A 26,066-nucleotide genomic window follows, 5' to 3' on the forward strand; every position below is an offset into this window, starting at 1 on the left:
AAAGACTCAGATGGTGATCAGCCACTGATCAGCTCCAGGTAGCTCAGCCCTGGCCCTGGGCAGCCTTCTGGTTTCTGTTTCCTCTCTGGTTTTTGCAAACTGTCCTGTCAGACCTCACTTACTGAGAAGACCCATATGCAGTTTTTAAGACGCTGTTGGCTGCTCCCTGTTCCTCCTCCATCCTAATGTGAAATCTGTCATTGCACTCTATCAGGGTGCTTTTCTGCCTACATCCTGTGTGAGCTCCCGATTGCTATTGATAGGCAGAAAAGCCACGACAATCTTGAGGAAATTTGTGATCTGGTCCTGGCATATTTGACAGATAACACTCCAAATACAAATGTCAAAACGCATTTAGGTTTTTTCCCTTTTCTAACTTGCCCTGAAGAAAATGCAAACACTTTTTGACAGAATCAGTTCAGGAGCCTCCTCTAAGCCTGGCCCTGAGTGTTAGAAGAATCTGCCTCTTAAAGCCATATAGATCCACTGCTGCTGTATAAAAAAATATTCTTTACCCTGAGGCAGAATTACTTAAGAAAATCCTGACGTGATTAGACACCACTCTTTTCTGAGAGAAGAGTAACTATACTATTAAAGGATAACTGAGATGCTGCATAAACTGACAGAATTTAAATTACTCAATGTCGCAGTTTTGAAACGTCATTTGGCATGAGGGCACAAGGAAGGACTTGAATATTTTCTGGCTACCACTGTGCAGCTATTCTGTATCCTGAATATGATCTGCTGGAAGCACCTGCAGGTGCTGCCACCGCTCTCCACCTGCTGACATGAGGTATATTTGGGCTCTGGGTTTGTAAAATTTATAAATGCAGGCTTGAACAATTTATAACAATTAATAAATAAACAGCTAGCAACTTTTGCATATGCTTTAGCATGCAGGAAATCCTCTTGCCTTAAATCAGTGTAATGATGTCAGTTAAACAATTACCTTGCTTGTAGTGCCTAAGAGCCTGGCCCCACCACTCTGTTAAATGATACAGTTTAAACACAAAGCCAGAATCTATATTTATATGCAAATATCATCAAGTTCAAGCTTAAATCACAGTATTTTTGAAGTCAAGATCATGTGTTAAATAATACTCCATGCCTGTATGTAATTATATATCAGTAGTGTAAAACCCTTCAGACTTCAACCCTGAACCACAGCAGGCAGAAGGGCTGAGCCCAAAGCACGTGGATAACCACAGCCCCCCTGGCTGGTATAGATTTTAGGGGGCAGTATGAGTATTTTGTGTTAGCTCAGAGCTCGGATGCAACCAGCTTTGATAGCTCTTGGGAATATGTGTGATTAACCAGCCCAGCCACAATATGTCACCAGCACTCCACACAAACAGCTCTGCTACTGCTGGAGAGCAGAGAGGGAAAACATCACATCCTGCAGCCAGGGGAGGAAAAAATAGCATGAAAGGACAGGGAAGAAACTTGAGAGGAAGGTGACAAGGGACAAAATGGAGATTCCTGGAAAAATGATTATAGGGAAAGTGAGGTCAGCAGCAGATTAGGTGGAGCTGCATGAATATGAGAGTAGCTGTCCTGGTCCCTGGGATACTCTGACACCTTTAAGTTGCAGTTGCAGGCTGTAACTAAAAAGCACCCATTCCTTCAACTTTACTTTCCATTTTGAAGGATTGTTTTTCCTCCTGACTGTATTAAACCTTGCCTGTTGTGAACTGAAACCACTCAGTACACTGATTCTCATTCCCAGTGCTCCTCTCCTCTCCTCTCCTCTCCTCTCCTCTCCTCTCCTCTCCTCTCCTCTCCTCTCCTCTCCTCTCCTCTCCTCTCCTCTCCTCTCCTCTCCTCGGGGGCTGAAAGCCATGCTCAGCACCAAGCACTGGGTATTACCAATAAAAAAGCTGTGTCAGAAATAAAATGCATGAGAATAATGGAGCTTCAGCAGCTACATGCAAGTTTAAAGAAAACACATCCCGATGCAATGAGCGTAGAGCCCTGGTAGAGCATGACCTTTGTCAGGGCTAGTAATCATTCCTGGCAGTGTTTGCTCATGAGGATTAGGAAATGTGTGCAGCCCATTAACCTGTGCCACTCAGGATCCCCATGGCTGAGCATCAGAAGCACAGAGTGACTGAAACAGCCCTTCCAGCTCTCAGCTCCCTGTGCTGGGTCTCACAGCACTAATGGGGACCAGAGAATTCACTCGAGATCCCCTGGGTTTGGAATGGAAGGGATTCAGTGCAGCCCTATCCAGCCCCATCCTTCCCTTCATCATGGTTGTGGCAAACCCATCAGGCCATGTTGCTGCTTGGTGCCAGGGGAGTTGGTCAGTCCTTCTGCAGACACCTGGAGATTTGGGGAGCCCAGCTCTGTGTGTTTGCATGAGCACTGTACCTGCAAGCAAGCATAATGTATTCAGAAGCAGAAAAGAGGATGTATGTCTTAATGGATTTTCTGTCTTTTTGCTATTGGGTTAGAGTTTAAGGATCTTTAACTCCCAATGTATAGGATAATATGCAGTTCACCTATAGATGTGCATTAGTGTGTTTCAAATATACCACTTGGTGCCTTTCTATGGGGAGCAAAGCTGCAGGGAGGGAGGAGGAAACCATTTTGGTCAGACACTTAAAAGCTTAAATCAGTTTGCCTGGCACTATGTGGGTTTGGGGATGCTGAGGAAGTAGAGGTGTGATGTTAAAGTACAATATTCAGCAGGTGTAATACCAGGGTTGTCTCACTGGGAAGAGACAACCCTGTCAGTCCACCCCAGCTGGGATGCAGTTCCTCTGGTCAAGCCCCAGGAAACCCAGCAGCAAGGCTGGGGTCTCTGTAGCTGGAGGTGAAGGCTCAGCCAACCAAATTTATCATGCAGAATAGCCTGAGATGTGTAAAGATGTGTTCTGGCTCTATTTTTGTATAAAACTTTTTTTCTTTAATGTGAGTTACATAGTAAAAATATTTACCAGATAAGTGGTGGACACAGGAGATAAAAACATACAGAATATTCATGCTAAGGTGATGCTAAGCACCTGATTTAAAGGCTTGGTGTCTGAGTCTGTCTACAAGTGACCGAGATGCTCCCCCAGAGCATAGCAGTGTTGTGGGTGCTCTGAACCCGCCTTTTCCCTCTCACTCTGCAGAAACACTGGCTGTATGTGACCCCTGGAAGGAAGAAGGTCTCGTCCGTGGTATCCAGGTGGATGCCCTGGTTTCACAGTTCCTGAACTATTTTTAGTTGTGTGCACTCACCGTGATCCGCAGCCCTGCAGGCTGCCTGCTGTGCTGGCTCTGTTGGTGGCAGTGTGACAGGGTGTCTGACATGGGCTCGGGGGGGCTCCACGCTGCCCTGTGGGGCCATCAGCCCGGGAGCAAAGCCAGCTTCTGGCTGACACTGCCAGAGAGGTAAAACCACGGCTTTATGCAATGCTGTGTGCAGCGTGCCCGGGCCAATTAACTTGGAAAAGGATTACTGGTATGCCACTGGGATGCATCTGTGACAACTTCAACCTCTGATGGCCACTGTGTAAGGCAGTGCTGATGCTAATATGCAAACCATCCCAAATTGTCAATGAATTAAAAAAAAACCCAAACAAACTAGGAGCAGGAACTTCCTAAGGGTGATTAAAACATTTAAGTCAGCATTAATTCAAGGCTGACAACTCTTATGGGCACCAGGGAGAAGGAGAGGAGGATTTGGGGGCAGGGTCCGTGCAGTGGGGACATGGGGTGGGAATGGCCGTGGTGCAGGAGGCACAGATTGATCAGGAGACCCTGGAGGATATCGCTGTGCTAAAGCAAAGTGCAAGGCAGAGATGAAGAAAGGGAACTGACAAATTTGAAGTGCTTTGTTTCTGTTTTTGTATCTGTGTTGAGGAGGGGTTGTGCAGCTCAGCTCTCACTGCAGAGCTGTCGCTCAAAGCGAGCCTGGAGCAGCTCAGTGTGCGCTGCTGCTGCCAGCCTTCGGACACGTCACGCTCTCCTGAGCAGCCACACAGGGGTTTTGCTTGCTTAAAACAGTGTTCAAGTCCAGGGGAAGTTCTCCTGTGCTGGCTCCACAGCAGGATTCTGTCTTTCTGTGGCACCTTGCAACCACTGCTGGTGGATTGTTTAGCTGTGCCCAGCTCCCTCTCACCTGCGGCAATGTTCTGTGTGATCCTTGTCCCTCCGTCCCCTCACTGACAACCGGTGTACCAGCGGGCAAAAATACGGGGGCATTTGGACCATAAAACTTTTGGATTTTTCCTCTTGAGGATCCTCGTGTCAGTTTTGTCCCAGCTCTGTCTTGTGTCTGCCTGACTGTGGGGCTGAGCATGACCTTGTGGAACTAAAGCTGAAGTGTCACGGTCCCTGCCTTAACTGAGGCAGGTTCCTGCCTTGGCTTTGTGTCCTATTCAACACTGCCCAGATCCCAAACTCTGTGTGACGAGTAAGGATGGGACTGAACCAACCAAGAGGTCTCCACACTCCATCAGGGTGTCAGCAAGCAAGCAAGGCATCATATAGGACTGGGAGCAGAGCACTGGGGACAAGATGGACTTGATGTGAGGACCTGGTCTCACATCCTTGTAACAGCTGAACTTCAGTGTTACACTGTGCTGTACACAACTGCTCTGTCAGAGCAACAAGAAAAGCCCACTAGATCCTTTCAGTACCTTTGTTCTACATATTTTGCTGTTAATTGGGAGAGGAATTGAGGTGGGATTTCGTGGTGGCTCTGCAGGCTCAGCAATGCTGTATCTGCAGCAAAAAGCCCCTTCCATCCCCATGTGGGGCTGTACCACTGTGCCAGCTGCAATCCACAAGCAATTAAGACTGCTTAGTAAGGCAGACAAATCACTTATTCCATTTTCCACCCTCTCCTTTTCCATTTTTATATCTGTTGAGCAGGCAAACACAGTTTTTGCAGAAGTCCTGAAAGGGAATTTTAAAAGCCATCCTCCCGTCCTATTTGTTTAAATGTGTTTGTAGTGAGATTCTGTCAGTGCTGGCAAACTCAGAGGATGAGAATCCTCCAGGGATTTCCCCTAAATGACACTTTCAAAGTCAGATCTGCATATGCACTGCATCAGACACCATTTAGACAGCGCATGTAAGATCCCAGTTAAAAGAATCACATTTGCTAATATTTTGGCTCTGTTATTCTGGGTCCGTGTGCATTATAGAAGAGGCAGACATAACCATGTTGCAGAGTTTGATGGGATAATGGCAAAGGGAGAACAGACGAGTTCAGAGAGATGGGAGATGCTTAGGTGGTTTTGTAGGACAAGGTAGGATTTGCAGGGCATCATTCAAAATAATTGTGAAAAGTATAACTGAAATGGTGGAAGCAGAACAAATCTGAATGTGCTTTTTTTGTGGCAAAGCACTATTTTCAGCTAACATTGATTTGATTTGATAGGGAGTTTCAGTGGAGTGAAGAATAAATGAAATATGAGCATTGCTTTCAGATTTCCCTGTGATACAGAGTGATGTAGAAATTAACCTTACCCTGTTATAAGTGTTACAGACTGTGATGTCTAGTTAAGATGTCTAAACATGGCAAGATTAAGGTTTTCACTGGATTATAACTTTACTAAACATTACCTCTTTTGATGGAAGTTTTTCAGCCTGTCGTTGGTATAAACAAGGTAATTTTATATTTGCTTATATGTAACAATGCAAATTTTCAGGAATAGAGAATAGAATTATTCTTGGGAATAAATTTAGAGAAATGCAGGTAATTAATCCACATTATAGAAGTGGCTATGGATGTTTTGCCAGAAGAAACTCCATGCTTTGGAGTGGCAGCTCCAAATTTGACTGCAGGGATGCTCTCCAGGTGGTATCGCCCCCATTTACTACCCCAGACTGGGTGAAGTGATAGAATTCCAATTCTCCTGCTGCAATCTGCCCCCGTCCTGAACTCTCCCTGACCCATGGAACTAGGAAGTTTCTCATCAGGAAAGTTTAAAAATCCTTTGCTTTTAAAAATCAGAGGAAAAGACACAGTGCTTCACTTCAAACTCATTTCCAGGGGCAAGGTCTCCAAAGGCCAGCGACTCTACCCAGTGCCATTTGATTTCCTCCTACATTAGCACTGCACGCTGGGATTTGGGCTGATGTTCAAGTTTCTTTTCCAAGACACCAGCCTTGCTTGGTGCTGTTTTGCCTGTTTTTGGGATGCAGGCTGGGCAGCCAGGGGCAGTGGGGAGCCAGCCCTAGGTCTTCTCTGCCAGCCATGCAGCAGTGACTTTAGGGAGAAGCTGAAGCCGATTGAGGTGGTGTTGGACACCACCAGAGCAAGGTTTGCTGAAGCTCATTTAATGTTACCTCCAGTTAGTAACCCCAGCTGACCTCAGGGGGTGTTTTGAGGTTGCATTCATTAGAGTCTGTAAGAAATTAAGATGCTTCAGCTGTGGAAAAATACAGGACGAAATTTGTGCAGGATTTAGATGCACTGATAGAGAACAGAAGCTGGTTTTCCAATGGATTTGCACATTTTTCTCCCTCCATCCACCTCCTCCCTGTGCACTGCAAACCCCACCCTGTGTGTGACACTCCTGGTGGCTCAAAGTGGCCTACTTGGCGGGCCTGTCCTGCCAGAGATGGTGTAGCCCTTAGGGACACTGTCTCCTTCACCAAAGCACTGATTTGTGCCTCTGATTTTTCATGACATTTGTAGGAATGCAATTTTTTGAAAGTCTTTGTCACAGTTGGGTTGAAGCTGTGATATGGGCCTTACCCACTGATGGAGAGACAGTGTGGTTACTCAAGTGTCACCCCTTTTTTAGTAACCTGGATAAATATCCTCCTCACCACCAAGGAGTAAAATCCATCTGGTCCTGAGGGGCTCAGGGAAGCCTCAGGGAGCCCTGCATCTTCCTCCTTGCAGGCAGGCAAGAATGGAAGAGTGTTACTTTGATGTATATTTAATGTAACATATACAACAGTAAGCAGGAAAATTGCAAATTTTTTAATGTCCTTAATTACATTTTTAGCTTCGCATTCTCTTGCTCATTCTTAGCATCACTTCGAGGTCAACTGATACCACCACAGTGCTGGTGCCCATTCAATAGAGTCATGCAGATGATTTGGGATTGGGCCCAGTGACTTAAAATAATTTTACTCCTGATGTAAGAAAGAGCAGAATAGAGCAGTGAAAGTTTATAAATAACAAGAGCTGGATTTTGACTAAATCTATAGTATTTTTTCTGGCATTCACCTTGCATATATTAAGACATTTCCATAAATAAAAAGGAAACTTAATAAGCCTCAGAAAGGTTAGACTGTTTCCATTGGATTTTATGCCTGTTGCATAAATCCTACCCAAGTAATTCCATACTTTGTGTGGACACAATTTTTTACAGTATAAATTCCATTAACACATTCATGCTATATGTGCCATATATTAAAACAAGCCGCCTCCTGCTCTCCCAGTAAATCACTAGCATCCATGCCTGCTTCCCAATTCCATCAGCATGGATCTGCAGTGTGGTGGTGAGAGATCCTGTATGGAGCCTCAGGGCTGCAAAACTTGTCTGGGCTGCATCCCTGGCTGTAGTGAGCTTTTCCATGATAAAGCATTACAACCTTGCTGTGATCCCATGATAAAGAGGATAAGCCCATTGCATTGGCTTCTCTCTTCTCTTCTCTTCTCTTCTCTTCTCTTCTCTTCTCTTCTCTTCTCTTCTCTTCTCTTCTCTTCTCTTCTCTTCTCTTCTCTTCTCTTCTCTTCTCTTCTCTTCTCTTCTCTTCTCTTCTTTCTCTTCTCTTCTCTTTTCAGAAATGTTGAAGTTGACACTAATAACCTGGCATGCAAAGAATTGCTTTAATTTCCAGATGTTTTGAATATCCTGAGAATTTGTAAAAGAAAATTATCCTCTTTATCCTAATCAAAAGTAATTAAAAGCACACTTAAATAGAGCACAAATCTGTGCTTAATTCCAAATGTTTTGCACGTATAAACAACAGGAGTTGTTACTAACTCTTCAGCTCCAGAAGCAACAGCAGAGCCTGCGTTTTGCTGTCACAGGTGCTTTGCAAACATACAGTCACAGACTTTCTGGCTGGAATACTTTACCTTGGTAATGGCCTGTGCAGATCAAAACTCCATAGAATAAGATGATTTCATTGCTTGCCACAACTAGTGCCATGATTTAGCACTTCTAAAAATTGGTTTACTCTGCACAGCAGGAGCGGTGTAAAATGCCACAGTCTCAGTTACTTTGCCTTGCAGCCTTGGAGTTGATGCATTTTACTCATTCATTTCACATAACTATATCCTTGCCATTTTTCCTTGCTTTGGACAGAGCTCTTGGCTTTCAGACAATTCCTGCAGACCCTGCAGCAGTTGTGGCACCATAAGATGTGTCACTCAGACTGGGAGCAGTCAGGTTTGAAAACCAAGGAGCTGCCTGACTCGCATCCGAGCTGGGGCAGGCAGTGAGTGAGCAGACAGCAAGAGGGATGCAGACAGACCAAGTCTTTTAGACTTAAGCAAGGCTTAATGCAGTTAAAACCAAGCCTCAGATGTGGCTCTTGATAATGCTGGTAATAACTACCTTTTCGAGACTTCTAGAAAGGAGTGGTCATCTCCTTTTGTGATGAAACAGGTGTGCAGAATGAATGCTCATTTTCACAGATGCAAAGTATGATAAAGAAGGAGTTGGTATATCCTTTTGGGGTAAAAAAAAATAGATTGTTAATTTCTTGGGACAGGATCCATCTTTAATTTCTGATGTTGCCTTCACTCTGCACAAAAGAGTGCCAATTCATAACAAGCTTCTTGGCAGCTACCAAACCATGCAACACTCATGTAATATTGGAATAAATGACAGCCAGCACATGCATCTGGGTCTGGTACTACTTAGATCACTAGTAAAGGCATTGATGATGGTTTTGGGAACACTTATTAAACTTACAAGCACATGGTGACAGCTGACAGGCTGAAGGAGAGGCTGAGAAGTCCAAATAATTGTGGCAAATCATGAATTGCGTGAGTAAACCAGAATGTCATTCAGATCAAAAGATGTGAATCATCAGAGAAAGTCCAGGGGGAGCAGTGGGAACGGACAGAACTCTAGGGAAAAAAAAGGGATGAAGAAATGTGGAATGGACTGAGCATTTGGAGTATGGACAGGGAAGCAAGGTAGCAACTGTGTCAAGTGTGTGAAAGGGTGTCACAGAGAGGGAAGGAATCACTTGCTTTCTCTGTCCGTGGTGGATAAGAATAGGAATTAGAGGCTTAAACTGCCTCTAATAGCAGAGAAATTAAGGTCAGATCCTTATGCAATTTTTTTTTGGTGTATGGTAGAGATTATGAAGCATTGCATCAGATTTCTTGAGGAGGTTAAGATGTTTCTATCCCTGGAGAGATTTCCATGTGTTAAACATTGATCATGACAGAAAGTGGTGGAGTACCCACTTTCTGGAAATGTCATTGACTTTCTGCTACTGGGAATTACAAGAAGCTGACTTTGCAATCAGGCAGTGCAAAAAAATAAATTTAAATTTAGGTTTAGATCTCAGGTGTGGCAGATTTCTTTTGTGAACCTACCCAGAGAGACAGTAGTGTCTCAGAAGCCACCTGAACCTAGGAATCTGCTTTCAAGGTGGCTTGTTTCTGTGTCCTAGGAATTATTGGATTTTCAGAGAAATTAGTGTCTGTAGTCACTGTTTGAGGTCACCATTGAGGACCCATTCTCAGACAGAATTTTGGGTGATGTGGAATTAGATCCATAGCAGTAAACTTTGTATTGGTGACAATATGTGGCCAGACATCTGTGATGTTACCTTTTCTTCTAGCAGGAGCTAAACCAGATGGATTTAACATTTGCTATGTACAGCTTTGTCTACAGAGCACAGTTACAAGAGCCAGTGGGCTTCAGACCTACCACACAGGGTGGGCACTTCTGGCTCACAGAAGTCCATTAACTCACACCAAGCTTTTATTCCACACCACGTGAGGTGTGGAGAAGGGCTTGCAGCCCTGCTGCCCTTGCAGGAAGGTGACCAGCCGTTCCTTCTGTCGTTGCCTCTCGTTCTCCTGTGTCCCTGTGCTCTGCAATTGGCCCTGCTTGCTCAGGAAGAGATGGCTGGAGGTGAGCACTTGGGGAGGGCTCTCCTCCTCCTTCCACCTGTTTTTCATTCCTTGACTCACTGGCTCTAAGCCGTAAGCAGTGACGTGACAGCTGAGTCACGGACACACCACCTGGATGCTGTCAGCATCAATCTCTCTTATAAGGATCATAGAAGAACAAATAGAGAAGACTCTTAGGGCTTCTCATTCGTCTTCCTGCCAGCGGGGCACCGAGCCCTGCAGTGCTGTCTCTGGCTTTGCCCAGTCTTGCTCTCAAAGTCCCAAACAGTGGGATTCCACTGCCCTTCCCCAGGAGCTGCCCTGTGATTCAATAAACATCATTACCAAGGAGAGTGCTGCTTTTCTGTGATTATTATTTACCCTAAGTGTTCCTAATGTGAGCAAATAGCTTCTTACTGATATCCACACTAGAGGATTTTTTTGTTTTCTTGTGAAGTTTTTTTTCGTTTTCTTGTGAAGAAATTCAGTAAAGTTGCAAAATCGGAGATGAAATGTTTTATTTGTGTTCTGTTTAACAGTTTTAAGAATGTCCCTGCTGCATGCATTGTTGTACACAGTGGATGCGAAAACCCAGAGATGCAGCCCTATGCCCTGAAGAGCTTACACTTTTCATTTAAGCAAGATACAGTGACTGAGAATGACAAGTAACGAGAAGGCAGGACAAGAGTCATACGAGAAAGGTCAGGATATTTCTAAATAAAACCTATTGTCATGCTTTTAATTTGGATTTATACTGAAGACATCATGTATGGCTACATATTTTTGAGACAATTTCACCGTGTTTTAATCAAACACTTTTAATCTCACAAAGTCATCTTGCCTACTTTGGTTTGGTGCTTATTTAAAGCTTCATTTTTATAGAAATTTATGTTTTTCTCTCACAGTTACTCCTTCAGCTTGGCAGGGTTTTGCAAAAACCGTTGTCACAGTTAGTCTGGTTATTAATTCCCTGAGTGTCTCAGAGGTGCAGGAGGTTTTCTGGCTGATCCATGCTACTGGACTGCTTCTCCTTGACCTTTGTCTCCAGCTCTGTCTCCTCTCTGCAACACCCCAAATTGCCCTTACCCCAGAGGTGACAGTCAAACCTCTTCATGTGTTTGCCTGAGAGTAACAAAGCACCTTCTCTGTGCACAGACCTTACAGAGCAGCAGTGGCTCCTCTCCTGGGCACCAATAAACCAGAGCAGAGCATCAGGGAGCCAAACCATCTGCCCCACCTCCCCCATATGCCCTCCCCAGCTTTTACACCCCACTCACTGTGAGGAGGTATAAAGCCAATTCCTGCCATCCTTAGCTTTGGATTTCCAATCCACACGCCTTCCTCTTCATGCTACTTGATCAGCAGAGGAGCACCTTTAATTTTGGGGGATGCAGGGTAAAAGTCTATCATGGAACTCAGTGTTATTCCAACAGATGTCCATTCAATGCCATCTGTCCCACCTGTGGCTTTGGCTATTATTTCTCACTAATTTTAATCTTGTCTTCGCCTTAAGGGGACAAATTCTTTCTGGTACCTGACTGCAGGCTTAGCAAACTCCCTGAGGGAAGCCCAAATGCATTTCAAAAGCATTTTTAATGTGTGTCTTTCATCCTGGTGAAACCAGCTGTCCATGCACATCAATTCCCTGCAGCAATTTTTCCTTTCATGGAATAGAAATATTCAGCCTCATGGTGGGGTATGGAAATTTTGCTGAATTGAGACAAGGGGTCTGCATAAATGGACTGAATTTAGTACTCTGACTTTCCAGCCTCCCTCTTAACTCTTCTGAAGGAAGTCATGAAGGCTTGAGAGCTGAATCCTGCTGGGAATTTCAGAGGGCTTGGAACAGTGATGGGTGATTTTCAGCCGGAGAACCTGCCAGGGGTTTGTTTTTATGCACACAGACTTTGCTGATCAGCTTGGCCAAGTGCACACCTTGTACTCAGAAGGCGAGGGGAGGATCTCTTTCTTCTACTAGACCTCCCAAATCACGTTAAAAAATTATGCTTAACTATTACTTAATTATTTCTATTTTGTGTGGAAGGCTTTAGCTCAATTAAAAACACAGACGCTTATTTGTATAGATAGTGCAGAGTTATTTCAGCAGTCACCCTGGAAAAGCATCAGTTATCTATGGAGACAAATTGAACAAGACTAATCTAGGGCCAACCTGTTTCTCCTCAAGCAGTTTGTAAACACATACTGAGAAGCAGAGAATTAGGAAAGAGTTGAACTTGCTGTGACCTGGATTTAGCTGGTTAGGGGCAAACTTCATTTTAATTTATTGTTTCTAAGCAAGACTTCATTCAAAGCTGATGTTTGACAGGTAGTGATGCTCATATCCTGCTGTTTCTTCAGGACAGTTTTGTTTATCTCTAAACCTACTTTACACCCAGCTGATGACCTGCTCTGGGAGCAGGGAGCTCCCTTGATGTTCCTTCCACCACCTCGGCTGCTGGGGCCAGGTATCAGCTGCTGCTCACCATAGAGCTCCTAACAGTTTCCTGGGCACAGGAGAAGCCACATATTCTTGGACCAGGCATCTTCAGCACCAACTTTAGTCATTGTCTGAGGCTGCTCTGTTCTCACAGAATTTATCTAATCTTTGATGCATTCACTTCAGGGTGTGACCCTGCTGTGAGAGAAGGCAAGGGCAAAAGTTCCAGTGGGACAAAAGTGGGAAGCAAGGTTCATTTGCTCTGATTGATTTTTTTTTCCAGAAAATACAGGCTGATTTCTTCTGAGTTTTGTGAACAGTATCTATTTTGGGAATATGAAGGCATTTGGCTCTCACTGCTCCTCTCCACACCTTTTGGTATTTCTCCAAGCAGTGCCCTGAAGGCAGCTCTGGGGTTTGAAAGCTGCTCTCTTGTAAACACTCAAAGGTATTTGTCCAACAGAGGGAGAGCCAGCTTCCCTGTACAGCAAGTGGATGTGGCAAAATGCAAATAGCAGCAGTTCACAGGGATCGATACATCAACAAAGCCCATGCAGCTGCAGTGTCTGTTTGGGTGGTGTGGAAGCTTCTCCTTGTGCAGGATCTTTAATGGGCACTGTGCTGATACCAGGGGATGATTCTGGCTATATGGACAGAAATTCATGCATTGCTACAGCAGCTCAAGTGCCTCTGGGCTATTGCGATTCTACTTTACAGACAGTCACATAAGACCAGCTCCCCTCCTTTTTCTATATAATAAAATGCTTTTGCTGCTGTGCAGGACCTCATGAACTCACGGGGTCCATCAAATGGGAGTAAATTGAGCTTTGTGCTCTTAAAACAAGTCCTGTTGGAAACTGTGGCATAGGTCATAAAGAAATGCACAATATTTGTGGGGAATGATGGCTGCTAATACAATAAACCTAGCCATTTCTAAACTTTTCCCCTCCATTAAGCAAAAATAATCAGTGTCATTACATTTTATATTTCGTGAATGAAAATAATATTATATACATTCTGAACATTAACAGATTTGAATTTGCTTTTAGCAAGAAATGTGTAAGGACTATATGTATTATGTTTTACTAGCTGTTGAATACACCAAGTTCCAGATAGTTAATTTTGGCAATGAGAAATATCTTGTGATGTGATAAAGGCAATGAATGAAGCACTTCAGAGGATCAGAGTGTAATGCTATCCATAACTTTCATCAATTATGAGAAAAGACAGCAAAACAAAGCTATACACTGGGATGGATGAGGGTGCTGTGCCTTTACTCAAAGTAATCTTGATTCCAGCTTCTTAAAAGTATTTTACCATGGCTCAGGAAGTCCTTAAGCCATTGGTTGGTGGAGATTAAGGGGAAATAACAGGGAACTATGAGCATAGACTTGCTTTGATCTTGACATTTTTGCTAAATAGGGTACCTGAACCAGTACAGCTCTTACATTTTCAACTTAATGGCCAAATCAAAAAAGTTGCTAAAAGAAGGAATTAAAGCAGAATAGAAACATCTAAATCCAGTATTGAAATTAAAAGTCTCTCTCAGCTCCAGTCCAATCCTAACTCAGGAGGTAACTACCTTCAGTCTCCAAGAACTTCAAACACAACACAAGCACAACAGTCACCTTGCACCTGTGCCTGGAACCTCAGTGGGTCTGCATCCTGCTGCATCCTGCCAGGGTTACAGATGGTTCAGCTCTTGTTGGACTTGGAGCAAACCACATGCTTGAGTTCATGAGCTCAGTTTGTGCTGAGGACGTGCAGCTGAGAAGGTGAAAAAACCAAAGTAAACTTTCTGAGAGAAAGGAAAGCAAGTGCAGAAGAGTCTTTAGTTCAGCAGTTGGGATTGATCTTTCAGGAACAGGAATTTTGTCCTCCTGGCTGGAATTCACAAACAGTTTCTGGAGGAAGACTGAAACTCCAGATCAGGTAGATGCTCTCACCACTAAACTAAAAATTAGACTCACCTTTGATCTTCCTCTTATAGCTCAATGAATCTTTAATTCTTTTTATGCAAACAAGAACAGGTTCAGCATAAGGGCATACAGTGCTCTCCTCTGCTCTCTCCATCTTCCCCGGGTATCTTGCACCCTGGAAGATTTTTGTAGTTCCCCAGGGAACACAGGTTGGTATTTCTCAGGCAGCAAATCAAGCTGAACCCAGATCTCCTTCTTGTCACCCTGCTGACAACCCCCCTGAGAAATACAGATGGCCAGCTGCAGCCTGCAGGAGCGTCCTGTGTTTGCTTCTGGATGGACAGACTGCCCATATCCTGAAAGGTGGCTCAGCCCCAGTGACAGGCATGGTTTGAAAGCTCATCCCTGAGCTCCTCCAGTCATCAGATTGGTTTTTTTTCTGTCTCTTGGGAGAGAGCATTTTACAGCAGAATAGATCCTAGAGAACAAGCTGAAGAAAATCCAACTCACAACACCCAACATCTGGAAGTCTGAGACTATGCTCCTGGAAGACCGGAAAGAGTTTTAAAAACATCTTCCAAATCTAGTAAATGGTGAAGCACTGGAAGAAACATCAACCTCCCAGGCTGGTGTCCTCATCACTGCTTTGTATGAATGTAAGTGCATGCAATACTTGTGAGAAGCTCCATCCAGCAGACACTCTGGAATGACTGTGGGAAGTGGATCTGATGGAACACAATATCTCTTCAAGGCTACTAGCAACCTGAGGTGGGTGGGTGACTGTCCCTTGAAGCAGAAATTAAGGAATGGAAATGCTTGTGCCCCTGGAAATTAGGAGCTTCAATGCAAAGTGTCTGGGTTCTTTGCCTGTACAAATTTGGGAATGGTGTCTGAACCACCAAGTGCTTCCCTGATCAGTCAGGTTCCTATGTCCTTATACCACACAAAAGAAGTTTCAAGTTAGATCCATACAAGCTTTTAGGTGCTTAACCATTGTTTTGGCCAACAACAGCAATCACCTAAGCTCCTGCTCAGCCAACATCTAGTGCCGAGGTCCAGACAGCCTTTGTGTTTCACCAGGGCTGCCCTGTGGGTGCCTTATTCCTCTTTGGGCACACCCAGAGGCACCTGAGTCTTGCCAGCCCTCAGCAGCCAGCAATGGAACACCAGCCTGGCTCACTTTTTGAACGATGTGAAGTGCCTGATTCTCAGAGGGGCTTTGGGACTTGTCACCCCAATTGAAGAAAGGTACCTCCCTGCAGGGCTGGCAGGACCTCAAACACTGCCTCAGCTGACGTGGTAATTCCTGGCTCCTTGTGCTGCTGTGGTGCATCCCATTTCATATGGAAAGCAGGCTCCCAGCAGTGTAGTTGCAGCCTGTATCAAAACTGTAACCTAAGTGCTGCCACGTACCTTTTTGTAACTGTGTTCCAAATTACCAGTGTAGGTTCGGTAAATGGTACCAGCTGCCTCAAGGATCACAAGTGCTACGTCTTGGGGCACAAGATGCATTGCAGTAACTCCAGGTCTCCAGGAATATAGATCCAACTGGAATTATACATTAAAGTCACATTGTGTTTACCTTAAAGCAATTTGATGAGGGATTAACTAGGTGATCAGTCCATCTCACCACATCACAGAGGAGTAATTCAATTATTCCCAAACAAAATTGCTAGAATTTGACACCTAATCTAACTGCTGATATCTCTGTAATCTTTTCTTCCTACTTACACAAAAGCTCAACCCTTCTTATTAAGAACAATGCCGATTTTATTCTGCAGAAAGTTAGGATATATTTCTTCTTCTTCATCTGTCCTTGTTGATGTATGGGAATAACAGACCCCGCCACATAAAATTATTCTGGTTTTGCAGAAGGGGCTGGTGAGCCTTTATTTGGAATATAGTTCCCAGTACCAGTCACCTCATTAGAGAAGTGAGTTGCTGCAAATTGGGACGTTGCAACAGAGTCCAAATGATGCAAGAACTTAATTATTCAGAAAAGGTTTAGAAAAGCTACGGTGTGGCTTCTGCCTTTGGAAAACAGGAGATTAAAAAGCCACTTTAGGGGAGCTTGCAGAGCTCTGGGGGAATAGCAAGGATCCACATACACGGGAAGAACAGAGCGAATCACAAATACCAGAACAAAAGGGAAATTAACAGAGGCTTAAGTAGGGATGAGCAGCAAAGCATTGTAATTTATTTGTGAATTTATTTGTATTTAGCACAGTTAGTATATGGAAAATTATACTAAGGCTGGAACAGAAACAACTATTAGAAATAATTTTACAAGACTTTAGACACGTGTAGGGGTTTAAAATAACTCTGTGGGATGCAACTCATAATTCAGAGGAGCGGAAAAGGATTTACGTCTTTCTCATAATCTCGTCTCTTAAAACATTTAGCTTCATTGTGCTAAGAAATAGACATAGTTACTTTAATGTGACTATCCATACAATTCTCAGGGAAAGGTTTCATTTACAAAATTAATTTCCCTTCCAGCTTCAAGTATACAGGTATGGGTGAAAATAATCAGAGACATTCGAAAGGACAGGGCTGAACCCTGATCTCAGCAACAGCAGCGCAAAGCCCGAATAACTCCAAGAAAATTTCTGGATGCACGCAGGGATGTAACTGGGATGAGATCTGAAGCGCTGCACTCCAGACAGCAAAACCTTAAATTTCAAGAAAAACTATCAAAAGAGTCCCAAGTCCTTTTAGGGCATTTCCACAGTTCTTGGAAGAAGCCTGTGCGTTCCTATTTGCATACGATGCCTCCAGGCCATCAGCTTCAGCAGATCTGGATCAGACTGGGCGGCTCGCTCCTTCGACCTGCAGCTCTGCCGGCTTTAAGACCAAACAGGCTGCGCTCAGCTCTGGCGAGCCCGCGGGGAATTCACCCTTCTTACGCAGCGTGGGACACCGGATTGTTGCCCTGAGGCAACCCGTGTAATCCCTGTATCTCTCTTTTCTTTCCTTCCAGGACGGGTGCTTAAACTCGTAGACACGTGGGTGAGATCCCAACTTTCTCTGCAGGGGAGATCTCCGCAGGCAGTTTACGATGCCAGAGCTCCCGCTGTGCTACCACCGTTTACTGGGAAAATCACAAGCAATTAATCACAGTTTTCTCGCGGGAAAACCCACTTGATTTGGACCCGTCATTACGCAGGGAAACTACAGAATACCGTGCTGTAACCTAACCTGAACTCTGCTAAAGGCGTTTCTTCCTAGGGCTCTCCTTCCACTTGGCAAGCCCTGCCTGCCTTTGGAAAACCGGGAAGGGTGTAACGGGCTCTGGTTAGACTTGGATGTGCAGAAGATCAAGATGCACCCGCGATGTTGTCCCGCCCGTCTTTGGGCCGCCGAGGCAGGACGCGGGGAGCCTGAGGAAGCCGCGGGGACCGCTCTGAGGTGACCTGCTGCCTGGCCGGGGCTTTCCCCGGCCTCTCCCGCAGAAAGCTGTGCGTGCCGGCGGCGGCAGGGAGCTCATCCCGGCAGGACCGGGGCTCCGGCCGCCGTCCGGGCATCGCGCAGGGGCCGTCCCGCTGCGGGCAGAGGGATGGAGGGACGAAGGGATGCAAAGATGCGGGGAGGAAGCAGTTCAGGTGGCAGGTGAACGGGACAACGCGATGCGTCCCCGACCGTCCCGGTTTCAGCGGAGCGCAGTTTGGGCGGCACCCGCAGTGACTCGGCCGGTGCCGGCGGGGCGGGCGCGGTCCCCCCCCCACCCCGCATCCCGAGTGCCCGGGGACGTGCGGGACACCCCTCCGCCTCTCCTCTCCCCTCCCCTCCCTCCGCCCGCCCCGCCCGGGGGCCGCGCCGCCACCGGCGCTGTGCACAGAGAGCGGGCGGGCGGGCGCTGCCAGACGGGCGCCCCGCGGACCGCAACGACGGCGGCGCCCCGGAGCCCCCCAGGCGGCTCCGCCCCGGCCCCCCGCAGGTGGGTCCGCCCTGCCCGCGCCCCCCACGTCGGGGCGGCGACGGGGGCGGGAGAGCCCGTCCCCCCACGCGGGACCGAGGGGTAGAGCCGGGCTCCCGCTCGCCGAGGCGACGCCCCCGCGCCCGCCCAGCCCCGGCGGGCGGACGGGGCGCTGCGTCCCCTCGGAGCGGAGCGGGGCGGCTCTCGGCGGCTCTCGGCATGGCGGGGCTCCCGGCCGGCCGGCGGGCGGGCTGAGGCGGGGGCCGGGCGGGGAGGCGCCGGCGGCGGGGTCTCACCGCCTCTTCTTACCGTCCCCCGCAGGGAGCGGCCGGCCCCCCGCGCCACCATTGCCTCGCACGGCAAGGAGGACCTGCTCGCCGCCGCCGCCCGGCTCTGGCAGCGGAGGAGGCGGCTGCTGGCCGCCGCCGGGCTCGCCCTGGCCATGGCCGTCGCGCTGCTGGTCGCCGTGCCCCTGCTGCTGCTGCAAGCGCCCGCCGACACCGGCGCCCACTACGAGATGATGGGCACCTGCCGCATGATCTGCGACCCGTACAGCGGCGGCCGGCCGCCCGGCCCCGGCAGCACCGCCGCCGTGGAGGCCCTGCAGGACCTGGGCGCCAACCCCCCGCCGCCCTTCGTGCAGGGACCCAAGGGAGAACCGGGCCGGCCGGGCAAGCCGGGCCCCCGCGGGCCGCCCGGGGAGCCGGGTCCGCCGGGTCCGCGGGGCCCGCCGGGGGAGCGGGGCGACGCGGGGAAGCCGGGGCTGCCCGGGCTGGCGCTGGCGGGCACGGGCGGCGGCGGGAGCGGCGGCGGGGCGGCGGCGGGCGGCGATGCTGCGGGCGGGCTGAGCGCCGCCTTCAGCGGGCCGCGCATCGCTTTCTACGTGGGGCTCAAGAGCCCCCACGAGGGTTATGAGGTCCTCAAGTTCGACGACGTGGTCACCAACCTGGGCAACCACTACGACCCGGCCAGCGGCAAGTTCACCTGCCAGGTGCGCGGCATCTACTTCTTCACCTACCACATCCTCATGCGCGGCGGCGACGGCACCAGCATGTGGGCCGACCTCTGCAAGAACGGCCAGGTGGGTTCCGCCGCTCCCCCGCGCGTCCTCCCCGCCCGTTCCCCTCCCACCGTTCCCGTCCCGGGCACCGGCCGCCGCCGCCGCTCACGGGAGAAGAGCCAGCGGGAGCATCCTTCGCGCCGTCGGGCCGGGGGTGCACCTCTAGAGCCGCGACAAATTCCCAACTCCCGGCTTGCAAACTTTCCTGCCGGGTTGGCGAGAAGGAGAAGCGAGGACAGGGGCGGGAGAGAGGACACGGCGTAGTGGAGGGGTTGGGAAAGAGGGACTCGGGACATTGATGGAGGGGCTGAGAAAGAGGGGCTGGGAGGACTGGGAAAGGTGTGGTGGGGGACTGATGGGGGCTGCGGAAGAGTGACTCGGGCGGCTAATAGGGATGCTGGCCAGGAGGGGCAGGGGGGCTGATGTTCCCAGCGGCTGTGTTGGCAGGTGCGGGCCAGTGCCATCGCCCAAGACGCAGACCAGAACTACGACTATGCCAGCAACAGCGTGGTGCTGCACCTGGACTCCGGCGACGAAGTGTACGTCAAGCTGGATGGAGGCAAAGCACACGGAGGCAACAACAATAAGTACAGCACTTTCTCTGGCTTTCTTTTATACCCTGATTAACACACGAGCGACACGACACAACTGGCCCTGCCACTGATGCACATGGGGCTATTTGGCAATTCCATTCTCCATCGTGCTGCTGTTCCTGCTGGTGTCCACTGTCTCCACAGGTCACTTTAGCTTCATTATCAGTTTGTATGTTTTTATTTTCACCCTTGTGGAAACGAAATAGAAATGAAACAAAGTGAACCCCTTCCTTACTCTCCTCCACTTCTTCTGACCCCCACTCTCCCTTTGTCTGCCTGAGTGTTTCGTGTGTCACATGAGGAACTTGGCAGCTTGAAACTCTCAAGTGGTTCCAGGAGGGTGTAAAAGAGCCCAGAGTTTGGACTGTGTCACACACGGAATTTGAGCAGGTCACATTTTTTTCATCAATAAGTATTAATGACGATGATGAATTTTCAGCTCAACTATTCACAAAGTGGGACTGGATCATAACTGTTTTTTCCTCTGCTGCTTTGTATGGGGTCAAGTGTAAACTTTTCTTTCTGTGCAATGCAATGCTCGTGTGAATGGTGGTGTCATTAACGTCAAACCTATTTCTGTCTGCAAAAGAATTTGGTCATTGACCACAGTCACCCAAATACCACATTAAATTATGTTTTTAGACAATGCCTTCTTGCTTTCTGTCTCTTCCAGTGCTACAAAGGAGCACTGTGGTGGTGCCACAGGAGGGTGGGAAGTAAACGTCACTTCAGTCCCTTAGGTTTATAGTAATATTTAAAGTTAGGATGGGGTTCCTTGCCTAGGTCTTGAATGTAGTTCAAGTGAGCTGGAAAGAAGTAGAGAGATAGGAAAAAAACTTCACCTTTATGCAATTTTGTGAAAAGAAGGCACACAGTTGCCAAGAGGTGAAAGTGGGGGTGTGGAGTGAATCTCCTAAACAGATTTACTGGGTTAAAACCTTATCCAGAGGTTAAGTGAAGTACAGGAAAAGCAGTTTAATCACTGATTATGGAAAGCCATGTTTCTATAACATGCTTGACAAATGTTAAGAAGGTAGCAGGAGAGAGAGTTTGTTTAAACCCTTGCACTTGCAGTGTGTGTATGGGTTGGAAACCACACCTGACTGGAGGTGGGCTGGGTGGGAAAGCTTGCTCAGGACTGATGGATTCAGACCATTTTGAAGGGTTTTCCCCGATGGTCCTCTGTAAATCCCAGCCACCCTTGGTCTTTTTCAAAATGCACAGGTGCATCAGTAGTGCATGTGGTTCTGAGCCTTTGGTGGAGGAGGTGTATTTTTCATCATCACCTCATTTTTCATCATTTACCCTTCTCAGTTAGGGTAAGTAGGGACTGCTGAAGCTAAAAGAGCTAAATTGATTTACAAAAGCACTTGCTTTCATTTTACAGTCCTGTCTTTTAATTTTCCCTCCTGAAGGTCTTACCTCCCTGTTAGCTCTCTGCCCTTTGCAGCGTTAGTGCAGTTGCACAAATAAGAGAGGCAGGGGCTGGTCTGAGACAGCTCTGCCAAGGCTGGAGTTTTGCCCCTGCCCTGATGTTGCAGGAGGAAAGGGAGCCACAGTCAGATGGACTTGTTCCAGCCCCACTTTGGGGCAGCCCCATGATGACCAAGTTCTTAGAGTCACTCCTGTCTCCTATGTAGTCCTCAGTGGGTACTGTCTTCTTGTTGGCTGGAAGAGGAGAGAGGAGAGTCAGAGGGAGAAAGCCATCTTCCACCCCGTCCTCTAACAACCCCTGCTGAGGGAAGCAGAGTTCATAACCAGGTACACGTGTTAGACACTTATCAATCTCTTATGTCTTGTCGATTTGTACTATTTAGAATATGATTAAAACCAGTGTCTGAGACCATCCAAATGAAGTATAATTGCTATGGATCCTCAATTCCCACCGGATCCGTAATCCTTTTTGACTATTCCTCCCCCCTCCTTCAATGAAATGGAGCTTAGACACAAAGCCCTTGGTTTAAATTTCAAAAAATTAAAATTGACATGCAGCAGCATTAGCAGGAGCCAGGAGGAATTCTAAGGAGGTGCCTGGGCTCTGCTTTATCCTTTGCATTAAGAAGCAATTTGTACTTCTAACAAAGACCCAACTGTTCCCCCTTGGCAAAAGGGCAATGAAGATGCCTTGCAAGGGAATTGCTGTTCACAATACTTAAACAAATTTGAATCTTAGATTTTTAAATCTGTATTCCCTGGTGGAGCCTGCTCCTCTCAATTCAAATGCAGGGCTGGTGGTGTGTGCCTGCCAAGGTGTCAGTAGCTAAGCGGATGATGGATTGATGAGGCAATGGGAAGACACAGGCTCACAGTGGCAGTTTGCCCCGACAGTGATCTATGTATCTGCACATTATCAATGTCATGAGGAGGCTTGAACCACCCTCGCTAGATGTCTCATTTTCCACTTATCTCTTATGTACTAATTATCAAGCTGGATTATTCCCCAGGATAGAAACAAAAAAAAAATTGCTCATCGCCACTCCACTGACAGTTTACACAATCGATAGAATGAACGTCTCCCTCAGCTGCTCACAGGCTTTTTTGTTTCCTCTCCTCATTGCAGGGTCTTCCGAGATTGCCTCTGTGGGGGGTTGATGGCTCTCACCCAGCATCTGTGACTGTGCTGCTTGGACAGGCTCCTCTGTCCCAGTCATCTTGGTGGTAGCTCAGTGTGTGGGTTGTGTTTTTTTCCTGAAGTAACATAGGGAAAAGCAATTGGGAGATGAAAAACTTCAGTGCTCAGTGGTGCAGTTATCCAGAAAAGCAGAGGCAGCACTGCAGATGGGGACGGTGGTCTCTGTGCTGCCAGTGGCTGTGGGTGAGAGCAGGGTCACACCCAGTCCAGCAAACAGCCTGAGGTGGCTTTGTAACCCTCTGCGCTTCAACTGAGCCTTCCTGCCCTTGAGAATGTTCTGCGGGTTCTGCACTTTTCATGTCACAAAGAGAAGGTGTTGTTTGTAAGAGGTGTACCCTGGTCCCCTGGTTTGGATGGGAAGAGGAGAATTAAAGTGTACTCAAGAGACTGGCTTCAGCTTTCCCTGGGACTGGCTTTCCCAAATGATACTGCATCTCACACATTAGCCAGTGTCTGCTCTGGAGATCTGGCCCCCTCAGAGGTGTTATTTACGTGGTGAGTTAAGCAAATGCTTTTAGGAACTGGACGTGACCAGGTGTGATGTGAATAGGAAAAGTCGCCAGAAAGGAGTGGAAGAGTGGAGTTTTAGACAAAAGATGCTCTCTGTTTCTGTGCCCAGCCATGTGCTTAAGTTAAAATCATAATACAAAACTTAAGATTAAAACAAAAAATAAAGGACAGGTGTTCATGCTTTCAAAGTAACTTAGATACTGCAGCAGGAAATCCTTGACCTTAGTGCTACCAGTGTTCACCTTGACCCTTACCCTGTCAGTACTGGCTATGGAAGGGAGCAGGGAGATGTTGAAGCACACAAACATGGTGAAAGGGGAAATGGGGATGCTGCTGAGAGCCCTGAGGGGTTGCCAGCCCCCCAGGTCTGTAGTTGTTCCTTGCATGAAGGTGTTCAAGTTACTCTGCTTTTCCACAAGACAGTGCATTTGTGGCTGGGCACTTGTTTTCTTCTGTCTTGGCTTTCATTGGTTTGGGAAACTCCTGGCAAGTCTCTAGGGAGATGGGTGAGGAAGCCCTGCTTTGTCTGGGGTAAGAGGGTGAGCTGCTAGTGATGAGTTTTCTCCAGCCAGGGTACGGAGCTGAGGATCCGTGCTGCAACAGCAGCTGGTGCACCGTGCCAGGTCTGGTGCCTCTGTGTTTTCCAGGATCTCAGCTTACAGATTTCCTCCTTGATGCTCATGCCCTTGTGGAGCAGGGCCTGGGTCAGTGGGGCTCCCTGTCTTGCAGCAGCAGGAACAGTCTCATGTTGGGTTCTCCTCTTTCCTTTTTGCTGTAAGAAGAGCAAAGTGTTGCTTTTTGTGCCTTGTGTCTTTACACACATGCATTGAACCATGCATTGGTCTTTGTCTTGCTGCTTTTGAAATTCACTCTGGGCATTTTTCTTGGTGATTTAATGCTTATTTCTTTATTTGGCTCCTTCAGTGTTTCACAGTGCCTGGACAGGTTTAATTTGTGAACTCAAAAAGTATGGAGGATGAGTTTTGGTGGATGCTCATGTGTTCTTCTTCTGTTTATGCCACAGCCTAATTATGTTAAAGGGTTTGTGACAATAGAAGCAAAATGGCATATAAATCTATTTCAAACCTGTGTTAAATACGTTTTTTGTAACATGCTGTTTTTTTCCCTTTTTGTGATTGGACTGAACTCTGGGAAAAAATCCTGGTAAAATCATGTGTCTTAGTATTGTCTCTGGGATAAAGAAGCCTGTCAGAATAAAATAAAGACTAACTGAATCGTCACTGACTTTGAGACTGCAAGAAGTTTTGTCCTTTTTACTGTGAAAGCCTACATGATGCAGAGACTTGGAAGATTAATTACAGACAAGAGAGGTAAATTGTTACTGTGTGCACACACTGTTTTGGGTGAGAGCCTGCTCTCAGCTAGTTGCACGTTTAGTGGCAGAAGGAAGTTCAGCTTGTTTATAAACTGCAGGTAATGTGCAAATGGGGACCCATTTCTCTAGACCAAGCCCGTGCCAGTTCAGAAGTGAATCCCTTGGTCCCAGAGCAGGTGCCACAGCAGCAGTAGAGGAGATACTTCACTCTTTCTTGAGTCCACTTGCTCTTGAATGAGCTTCAATTTTGAAGGTTATGGGGGCATTCAGCAGGAGCATGAAAGACCAAAGGGGCTGAGCTCCTGATTCCTCTCTGTTTGGGACCAGTTTGTTAATTGCCTCAGTGGTAAGTTACAAAGAGGCCAGTAAAGGGCAAGGCTTGTTCCCTGGATCAGCCAGGGGAATGGGGGCATTTGCTCCCGGGTAGGTGAGAGGCTGAGGCTGGGGTGGGACTTGGTGTTCTAGGCTTGAACATATATTGATATCCCCCTTCTTTTCCCCCTGCATTTCAGGCTGAAGCCTTGAGAGCTGGTGCTTTCAGGTGAAAAGTTGAAGGGTGCCAAGCCACTGTTGTGTCCTGGCCCCTGCCATTGAGTGCTCAGCAGGATCTCTCAAGGTTTTGCAGAGCATAATTCAGAGGGAGCTATGAGTGATGGTCCAGTTTCCTTGCAGAAAAAGCAACAAATGCCCACAAATTGGATCCTTCCAATTATAAAGTAGCCTGAATTAACCATTCAGCTGTGTGGCACAGCTCTCTCTATATTCTGATAAATGGGAGTAGATTTTCTTCTCCAGAGCTGATGGCATATCCCTCTCTCTGTGCATTTGCTCCCATTTTGTTTTCTTTTGGCATGAACTAGGGTAGAAACAGAAAAGGCCTGCTTGATCTCTATGATCTGCTGCCCTATTAATGCGGGATTATTTCCTCCAGTGCTCTGTGAGCACGGTGACACAGAGAGCATGGCTTGCCTGCAGCCTTTGACTGTGCTCCCCCCAGCGAGGGCACATTCACATGATCCTGGCTCTCCATTTCGCTTGCAGCTGCCAGATCATGTCTAGAAAAACAAACAAAAAAAGTATCCAGCCCCAGTCTTGAATGCAGCTGAAGTGTTTTCTTGGTGACATTTCTCTGTCAACAGATTGCTTATCACTTAAGTGTTGCGTTGTGATCCCCATCCCAAAGAGGAGAGATCTGCTGCTGAGAACGGGGGGGAGGAATGCCCAGGAGAATAACTTGTTTGAAAATGTGAGCACGGGCTTTATGAATGATGATTCTTTGTTGGATCTTAGCTCTAAGGTGCAATTTTGGTGGTATGATAATGCAGAAAATGTTTTGAGTCCTTGGGGAGGAAGCTGCTTTTCAGGTGGTGTCTTGCTCTTCCCTCATTATTGTAATGCTGTTCCTGAAGCTTTGTGTCAGTCATCCCGTGCTGCAGCATGTGAATGCTGGGGGTGATGGAGATCAGATCCAGGTGGATCTCTCTGTTTTGTTTTGGTATACAGTTGAATTCTTGACATTTGCTTCCTGTTCTTCTAGCACCTTATTTTTCATGGAGCTTTGCTGCTTGGGAGCTGGGAGCCCAAGGGCCAAAGTTTGCTTCCAGGTACACTTACCTAATTTTTTTCACAG

At 47.3% G+C, this 26,066-nt stretch overlaps 1 protein-coding gene across 2 annotated transcripts; it reads left to right on the forward strand.

The window, feature by feature from the left end:
• Nucleotides 1-18,747: 18,747 nt before the first annotated feature.
• C1QL2 (complement C1q like 2) lies at nucleotides 18,748-24,345 on the forward strand. Of its 2 annotated transcripts, XM_088168346.1 has the most exons (3): nucleotides 18,748-19,084; nucleotides 19,142-19,386; nucleotides 19,813-24,345. In XM_088168346.1, the coding sequence occupies exons 1-3, from the start codon at nucleotides 18,748-18,750 to the stop codon at nucleotides 19,990-19,992; spliced, it is 762 nt and encodes a 253-aa protein (XP_088024472.1). In that variant the 3' UTR covers nucleotides 19,993-24,345. The 2 variants fall into 2 exon arrangements, with proteins under 2 accessions (XP_088024472.1, XP_014727330.1); XM_014871844.2 differs by having other exon boundaries at nucleotides 18,748-19,386.
• The last annotated feature ends 1,721 nt before the right edge of the window (nucleotides 24,346-26,066 follow it).

The sequence above is a fragment of the Sturnus vulgaris genome, chromosome 7 (genome assembly GCF_052056855.1).
Source record: "Sturnus vulgaris isolate bStuVul1 chromosome 7, bStuVul1.hap1, whole genome shotgun sequence".
In the NCBI taxonomy this organism is placed as follows: domain Eukaryota; kingdom Metazoa; phylum Chordata; class Aves; order Passeriformes; family Sturnidae; genus Sturnus; species Sturnus vulgaris.

Coding starts and splice junctions, on each gene's coding strand:
- C1QL2 (XM_014871844.2), top strand. CDS start 18,748: ATGGCCGTCGCGCTGCTGGTCGCCGTGCCCCTGCTGCTGCTGCAAGCG. Junction 19,387..19,812: donor ACCTCTGCAAGAACGGCCAG/GTGGGTTCCGCC, acceptor CTGTGTTGGCAG/GTGCGGGCCAGTGCCATCGC.